At 46.7% G+C, this 8,869-nt stretch overlaps 3 protein-coding genes across 3 annotated transcripts in view; 2 read left to right on the top strand and 1 right to left on the bottom strand.

Annotated features, from left to right (window-relative positions):
• Positions 1–3,321, top strand: part of T265_08175 (hypothetical protein) — a gene marked incomplete at both ends in the record, with an annotated part of 24,977 nt that extends 21,656 nt beyond the window's left edge. Inside the window, one exon of the mRNA XM_009173900.1 lies at positions 2,842–3,321. Within this exon, the coding sequence (XP_009172164.1) occupies positions 2,842–3,195 (354 nt within the window). The remainder of the gene's footprint in view (positions 1–2,841) is intronic.
• A 528-nt stretch (positions 3,322–3,849) lies between these two features.
• T265_08174 (hypothetical protein) lies at positions 3,850–5,179 on the bottom strand (the record flags this gene model as incomplete). Its single annotated transcript, XM_009173899.1, has 3 exons — positions 3,850–4,229; positions 4,777–4,885; positions 4,949–5,179. The coding sequence occupies 3 exons, from the start codon at positions 5,177–5,179 to the stop codon at positions 3,850–3,852; spliced, it is 720 nt and encodes a 239-aa protein (XP_009172163.1).
• Positions 5,180–7,742: 2,563 nt separating this feature from the next.
• Positions 7,743–8,869, top strand: part of T265_08173 (hypothetical protein) — a gene marked incomplete at both ends in the record, with an annotated part of 12,593 nt that continues 11,466 nt past the window's right edge. Inside the window, one exon of the mRNA XM_009173898.1 lies at positions 7,743–7,907. Within this exon, the coding sequence (XP_009172162.1) occupies positions 7,743–7,907 (165 nt within the window). The remainder of the gene's footprint in view (positions 7,908–8,869) is intronic.

Raw genomic sequence — 8,869 nt, 5'->3', positions numbered from 1 at the left:
TCACTGCCGTCTTCCTGGATGGGGACCCCGAGACGGTCCACATCAATGGCTAGAGACATTGTCAGATATGGCCCAGTCGCGCCCTCAATGGCGCTGGTGCATCCAAGCTATTGCCTTCACTGCATAGCTCCTTTTCCAACCCCCCCGCCCCACTTGACGGCCCACTGTACCTATCCCCTCCCCAAAACATCGGTGAACGAAACTGCGGCAGCTACAACCACTGTACGACGAGTACGCGGTTATTACAGCTGACAAAGATGATGATGACTACTTTCCGAGGTAATAACACCGTTCAATACCATACCGGTGTGTCAGTCAACGTCATCAACCTTTACACGTGATTTACAGGGGAAGGGATAACCAGTGATCAGAGGCCCTCTAGCAGAATACGGCAGTGATACGAATAAAGCAGAACTCAAGGTGGGTTGTGGCGAAAGGTGGCCTGATGCCAAGTCAGTAACGGCGAAATGAGACAGACGTCATGTCCCTGTAGACTATCAATCATGGAAGGAGAGCCGATTAGGTATATGCTTATTGGCCCTAATCAAGTGGAGATAAGTGAGTAGGAAGAGCAGCGCACCATATACTATACCGTATTTATGGTCGCGGTATTTTTGCGTAGAGTGAATTTGGGACGTATAGCGGATAATTCAGTTCGGTATGAAATATTCGCGTGCCTAAATCAGAGCCAAATTTCCAAGGTACTTACTTCGCAACAAATCGGACACGTGATGATTCGAGTAAACTGCTGGGTATCGTGTCGGGGTAAGCGGACTAATAGGATTATGAAATGGTGTTGGATCCGTTGAGTAGGTTTAGATCGGAGACAGACTGACGAACGGTCAGTCAATCAGTTTATCAGCTATGTACCGAGGATACGTCGGTTTTAACTGCCACAGTTTCGGTCACCGAAAAATGGGATAGCATGTGAGATGTAGCCACGCACTGGAGGCGATGACATGATCAGGTGGTTCTGGAAACTGGGCAGCTACACGTTGGTGGCGGTAGCTACGATGCACCCGCGACGTGGTCCAGTGGTTAGAGCGCGAATTTGCTGACCCAAGAATCCGTGGTTCGAACCCGACCTCTGCTTCTCGACTTCCCCTGTCCAGGCCCGGGCAACTTGGCATTATTCCAGCCCTCGTGTTTCCTTTAGGTGGCATGGAAGTTAGGTGCCGAAAGTGTGCTACAGCTGAACGGTTCACGATCAATCCTGGATGCACACCAAATATGGGAAACATTACCATGAAATCTGCATATCATACACGTATGATTGGATTGTTCAGCAGTTAGGTCGCTTAAATAACCGAGTTTTTAGCAGCGCCATCGTCATAGCCAACGACTTGCGTTGGAAATGGGCCGAAATTCGCGGTCCGCAGGCTATGTGAAAAGAACGTTAAAGTCGCTGGAACCGCCTTGGAACCTGAGACTTGAGGGGAGGATGAGGGAAATCTGCTTGAGGGATCAACTGCAGTAGTACAACGTAAGAAAGTCGATGTGAACATGATGCTGGATTCATTGTTGTGGATCACACGAATCAGAAAACAGCGGACGAGTCAAACTCTACCAAGTCGATGGTAAGGGGCATCCGATTACGGAAAGGTTTGGTGCATTTATCATCTCATATTCCGCACAATGGCAGAATTAAAACAAACTAGGACCAACTGTCGGCCCCGTTCAAGTCTACACCCTCAATTTATCATGATAATCGGGTTGGAAACGTCTAGCCTGGAAGAATATACTGGTCCATTCGGAACAGCAACATTACAAGACAATTGGTGATGTTTGCATTGAAACTTTGAATACAAACCCGATATTCAACGTTGGCAACTGTTTCTTGCAATATGGACTCATCCTCAATTATACCATCGTGCGACAGAGGGAGCTCGTTAATATACTGACCAGATTAGCGATGTGTGGAGGTACACTTCGCCCTCTGAGCGAGCGAAAGTACTGGTGACGTTTGCAAAACTGCCACTTCATGGACGAAGAGTAAACTCATTCAAGAAAACTGAAGGCCTGGGGAATTGTTTCAGGTTTTGCGAACCCCAAAGACATAAACTGGTGGATAACCAAGTCCAAAAGTTAGCTGGTCCGAGATGGAGTAAGTGCCGAAGCAGCTGGTGCGGGTCCAATGTGATTAGGACGAAATCGATTAGATGGGGTTTGACTCATTGATGTTCACCTTGAATCGAGGAAATAACTTTCTTTTCAAAACAGTCCAGGATTTGACGAATACAACAGCTCGAGGAAAACGCAGATGTGCCCGGATCAGGATTCTGAAACGCTTGTGAGAAAATGAAAGATGAATGGACTCTGCGTTATAGCTACTTCCTACCCGGTTATTCTCTAATGGTCTTCGTTTTCTGGTCTGATCGTAGACCAAACTGTAATCAGGCTGTCACACTTGGAGGGTTTAGAAATAGTTAGGAAAGGCATTTGTTGTCGGAGTGACAGACCTTCGAAAATGAATCCTTTCGATCACTTGAGTAAACTACACGCCATGGCTATAAACTCGTCAGTCGCATCTCTGCGGAAACCTTGAAACTATGGAAAGAAGAATGGCTTAATAATCAAAGTCTCGTGCACAACCTAACGACTGTATAGGAAGCGTTGGCAGTACAAAGATGTTTAGAAGTATTGTTGTAGATGCTTATCAGGCCAATTTTTCCTTTGCCTGAGTTACCGGGAGTTTGCTTAGGCGATTACTGAGACGAGGCTTAACATATGGAAGTTTTTTATCTAAGGTCATTTTGCTGGTTAACTTTTTTTTACCCGTCCTCATGTTTACGGTAGACCCCGGCCATTTTGTACGGCTGCACATTTTCTTACTTCTTTCAGGTTATTGATGAGAACGGGGAACCTTGGGATCAGTACCCGATTGACGCAACAAAATTGTATGTTTTTGATGCAGACAGTTATGAGCTACCCACTGAACAAGTGCTCTCACTACCAGAACTTCGGTCCTATTTGTCTTCCTACTCCACTCTTAGCTTGCCTCTTGTTTATTCAGCAGTTGAAGACAATCACACAGCCTTTCTAAGCGAGTTGGCAACTCAGGGCAATCACACGGTCGAATTTCAGCCCACAGTGCTCAAGGTTATGAAACCACAGGAAGATGCGGAACGGCGTTCACGGAAAAAGAAGAAGCGCAAGAAGGTTAAGAAATCTGCAAGGGATGCTGTGACTACCTGATGTTAAATCCAGCTTCATTTGAAGGAGAATATATTTTTTTAAACCGCAACGCCCTTGTTGTTACTCAACACTGAGTCCTCATTACTATCTCTTCATAAAGTGACCCGTCATTTTTTTAATTTTGAGATATTAATCCACTAGTTGGCTTCTTTAGTTACCAAAAAGACGGATTTATCATGGGGCGACTCTTCGTGTACCTCTGTGGTGTATCGAATTATACTGGATAAATGCGACTGACCCATAGATCCTCTCATGTTAAGTCGATCGGCAGGTCAAGTTCCGTTATCTTCAGGCTTCGTGGTTCGAATATTTAGTTTAACGTGAAATCCCCTCAAACTACCAATTCCATATTCATCAGTTTCCTCAGACTGAATGGAAGATCCTACCCAACTCTCACGAATGGTGTGGAGAACACTAGGATACGGATCAGCCCCTCGTATTGACGCAATTACGCCGAAGAACTGTTCTGGAATCCCCCAGTGTTGTCCTGAAAAGGAGGGAATGAGACCAACATGCAATAAGACCGCAATCCACGATTCCAAATGTTCATTTATTATCAAAACAAAAAAGCACATAAATTCGACTAGAAATCACAAACAACCCATGACTAGTGTAATCAGTGCTGCACCGGTAGAAGTGTGTTTCCGGATAAATCTACGGCAATTCTGAAAGCTCGAGTAACAACTCAGTATACACTCGACATCCCAAAAGGAATTCATCCCTGGAGAGGTATTCATCGTGATCGTGTAACAAAACAGGCGTGCGTCGCATTGGAGAAAACCCGATCGCTGGAATCGGCTTTGTGTCTTTGGGGGAATTTGGTAACGTGTGGAAGTTTCGGACGAACCTCGCGTCAGTTCCACCGGGGAATACGCGCTTCACTAGTCCAACTCCGAATCGTTTGCAAATTCTAAAGAGGGTGGACCAGTAAGGATCTGTCTTTTCGTCTGGTTCCGCTGATAAGCCTGTAGAATCGAATCCAACGTTGATGAATTCAAACTGTGGAATCACAAAATACATAGACAGAGGTATCACTCCACACGGCACAACACACCGGAATGCTTATCATACATAGAGCTGTTCAGTCCTTTCGTAAGAAGTCAATGGTACTCATCAGCCATTCGTCATTAATTCACTTGGACCATGAAACCTGCTAAGTGAAATGAAAAAATAGCTGTCCTTATGATGTGCTGACGCTCTTAGTACTGAGTACCCGCAAATCACCCTTAGCATGCCTTGAGACTATACATCTCCGGGTGCAGCTGGGTTGGTCGCCTTTAAAGCCAAGATTGAAAATACCAGAAAAAGTATTGATTGGCTCTCAGTACATTCGTCCTGTGCGGTGGCATTAACCTAAATGTCAAATCTAGCGAGTCGGCTACACTACTCTTGAGTGAATGAGACTAATGGGTTCACGGCTCTGAGCGCCAACACGCGTTTTCTTGTGGGTGCAGACCTGGAGAAAGTTACCTCGGTAAACATCTAGCGCCCACTACCTCAGTAAGAGGTTCACAATAGAAGTATTCAAGTAAGACCACTTTGAGAAGATGACCTACCGAGAAGCGAGGTGAAAGGATGTACCGGTTTGTTTGCTGAGTTGTCTGTTATCCGATATAAACAAGCCAGCGGCAAGCAACATCCGTCTGTAGAGTATATCTTTATACGGACTGCGGCTCGAGCTTCCACCAAACTAACGGATCACGTGAACAATGTGTGGGCGCAACGATCAGTGGTTTAAGTGTATAGTACTTACCTCCACTCCACCACCAACCTCCTCCGCCCACTTGTCTAACTTTGCCTTCCAGGTGTTGAAGCTCATGCACGGAGGAAGGCGGACATCAAATGAGGCCGAGAGTTCAGTCGGTAGAACATTGTGTTGCAACCCACCACCTAACATTGTGAGGTTTACCGAAGTCACGTCACCCAGGCTCAAATGACCATTTGACTGATCTAGACGCGCCTTCTCTTCCGCGCGAAAAGTCATGATACTGCAACAATAGGAACAAAACAAAACGAAGCTGTGAGAAAAAAAAACTGAGATAGCAAGTGAAGACAAGTCAACTTTACGGATCACAGAGTGTTCCGCAGGAAAGTACAATTTGGATCATTTGGAACCATTATCATCTGCCGAAACTAGTAAATCAATGACTGACTTCTAACGATGAGTCCTTAACAAGTAGGCGTAGGTACCTCTCAGTCTTTCGGCGTTGCAACGTTCACCGGGTTACACAGAGCCAGTTGACCGCAACCACCCAACTATGGACGCAAGTGGTGTTTATTTGTCGTACCAGCATATGCCCCGACAAACTGCAGTTATGATATTGACGACGGGATTTGTCCAGATCTGTGGCGGCTCCTGGCAGCAAAGGACGAATACAGTAATCCTGGTGGGTGATCAGAATGGCTACTAAGCCATTCACGACTAGGTCCGGAAGCACAATTAGCCAGTAGATTTGGAGTCAGTGAACGGAAAATGGAGAGTGACTGCTTCAGTTGTGCGCTGATCATCATCTGTTCCTGACCAGTACGACCATGCAGCACAAACGCTCACGTCGAGTCACTTGGGGCCAAGACAGTCATGATCCGGCTGGGCCATGTGGATATCAGTTACAGATGGAGAGCCTCAATCGACGAGTGGGGTTCCTCCCGGGGTACGCACTTGACTCCAATCATAACATCGTGCGGGCACTGTAGGTACTTCGATTTCCGCCGGTATTACGCGTGTCAAAGCAGAGGAATTCAAATCATCAACTACGAGATGTTTCAGTAGCTCAGGAGTATGCAGCTGATATGGCTAGAAAGCTACTGGAGATGCACAGTCATGCGGATGACGAAGACAGCTACGATGTTGAATGGAAGAGAGCAGAAGCTATGCCCACAGCTTTCAGAATTGTCTGTCCAAGTTACCCGACTGGATCAAATGAACACTGGATATCATTAACATCGGCAGACCTTATCGGAAATTGTAGGGTACATGTCGGTTAAAGCTACAAGTGGGGCAGGGATTGTTGGGTGATGAGGGCTTGTGGCGCGTGATCTAGTGAGTGGCCGCTACACAAGTGACAGAGTGGTGGACAATGTATGCTTTGGCAGCGAAGTCATCACCATCACCACTGACAGCATGACATCAGTGTTCAACACCGATGCTCCGATGCCGTAAAACCAGGATTTATTTGGGAGGCTCACTGTGAAGAAAAGAATAAATGTGGACCTACGATTTAGCGCTAGATTACTACAATCATTCCGAGGTGTCTACACCTCCAGACATTCATTCAATCAATTGGATAGAAACTGACATGAGATCACCACTGAGGTCGGTTGGCAGCCACCTCTTGCAGTGTCCCCAACCAGGCACAGTGGGGATCACGCGGTCTCCATCCTGGAAGGCGACTAGCACCGACAGCACCCAAGCGTTGCGTAATCCTTCAAATCCCGGTCAGGGGTTGGCCATCTCTGCTTCCGCCACTCTGAATTGGACATGGAAAACAACACTTCGGGTAACGATACCAACACATACCCCCCAACGCAGATTCTGGTGGTGCACAAGTTCTTCAGTGGAAGTACCCGCTGCACAACTGAAAACCCACTTTCTAATTGCCTCGTTACGGATACTCCGACGCCATCCCACACTAGCAACTGGCAGCGAAGTATGAAAACAATAACCAGCCATTAAATTCGGGCCGGCAGCTGCCGCCTTGGATGAGAGAGCGGAGAGACTCAACTCACCAACTATTAATGACACTGGCAGACATGGTCTGGCCGAGATGGCTCAGCGCGAATTCATTGACAGTGGTGTGAACGGAACATCTGCATCTCGGCTGCTCCTGTCCAGGCTTGGGCAACATGGCAGTATCTAGGCTTCGTTCGGGTGAAGTAGCAGCTAGGCACCGAAAAGGTTGTTACGGTTGAAAGATTTTTACATGGTACAATCGTGCAATCAGTGGTACTCGTGCATCAAAGCGGTCGATTCCAATGCGTAGCTGCCAAATTACCGAACTACTTGATCATACCATCGTCTACAGTGGTTGGATGCATCATCCACGCCCTCACCTTTGGGTGATCAAAACGATAGAAGCTGAAACCAATGCGTCCATGGTACATGGTTTATAGGTGATGAACTGAACTTAACTGAACCGAATTTTCATATTCTATGGTACCACTGAGAAACACAATACGAGTAAAGGTAATGAACAGTCGTCGTGGGACCAAACAGAATAGGAGCACGATTTATAAACACACGCTGTCGTCATAAACTAAAACAAACCCAGAGTCACTTCTGCGGAAGCACACCAGTCAAGCGAGAACGGAATTCAACCCACTTAAGTAAGCCTCTGGACGGCCAACAAAACAGCCTGCAAGAGAGCATCAGCAGATTGGCTGACCTCTTAGTGAGTAGTAAACATGGCAGCACATGATTGGATAAGACGGGTGGGAAACTGGCTACCCTTGGCACATACCCACAAAAGCACACAGCAATTAATGAAACATAGAGCGAATACTTTGTCGAAATATAGGTAGCTCGGGTGTGTTTACTGGTAGTTGATTGGATGGGTCGATCTGTTCGCCGAGCTTGGCAATTGGCTTGCAAACGTTTCGCCCCCAGTCGAGGAGACATCGACTGTTCGCCAAGCCCGGCGAACAGATCAACTGCCATCCGATCAACCACCAGTAGAGCGAATATGCTCAAAGGTCTAAGACACAATGTGGGCAAAGTAAGTTAGAACATGTGTGCAAACGCCCAGTAAATACGAGTATATTGAATGGCTGAACAGGGAGGGTATCGAGGGAATCGCAAGAAAAAAGAGGCTAAAAGCACAAATATTAATACTGATTAACTACATAATTTGGAATTGGCTAGTGATTGTCGACGGAGCTTTATACATGTCGGGGATATCGATATCCCCCCCAAAAACTCTGTATTTTTATGTGCTAGCGAACTTCCGGTATATTCAAGGTCAAACTATGAATATATATATGCATTGTCATTTTTTCCCATGATCGCCTGTTGATCGCGTGTTGTTGGATCATTAAAGTTTGTGACCGAGGTTTTTCGTCTTCTTCCTATCCGCCGTGCTAGAAGTCTGGATCAAGCAACATAGCTGGGGATAGAGTATTGCCACGATCCGCACATCATATTGTTTTGCTCGCAGCGTGATCGAACCGTAACATATTTGGCGACGCAAGATGGAGGCAGAACAACTCAAAGTAATGTTTGAGCAACAACTGCAACTCACAGTACTTACGGAGCGACTATCAACTACATCTTTGGCTTCACCGGCTGTGTCGAGCGTCCCACAGTCGGTTGATGGAATTGCTGGCAGTATCAACGAATTTTGCTATGAACCCTCAGCTGGCATAACGTTGGACGCTTGGTTTCCTCGCTATGAAGACCTGTTCAGGGTCGATTTTTCAATTTAAAATGACAGTTGCAAGGTTCGCCTCCTGCTCCTCAAACTTGGACCCGCAGAGCATGATAAGTACGCTCATCATCATCATCACTGTCAGCTGTAATAACCGCGTACTCGTCGTACAGTGGTTGTAGCTGCCGCAGTTTCGTTCACCGATGTTTTGGGGAGGGGATAGGTACAGTGGGCTGTCAAGTGGGGGGGGGGTTGGAAAAGGAGCTATGCATTGAAGGCAATAGCTTGGATGCACCAGCGCCATTGAGGGCGCG

The sequence above is a fragment of the Opisthorchis viverrini genome, assembly GCF_000715545.1.
Source record: "Opisthorchis viverrini unplaced genomic scaffold opera_v5_211, whole genome shotgun sequence".
NCBI lineage: Eukaryota > Metazoa > Platyhelminthes > Trematoda > Opisthorchiida > Opisthorchiidae > Opisthorchis > Opisthorchis viverrini.
Note: the sequence above shows the minus strand (reverse complement) of the source record. Positions and strands in the feature narration are given on the sequence as shown.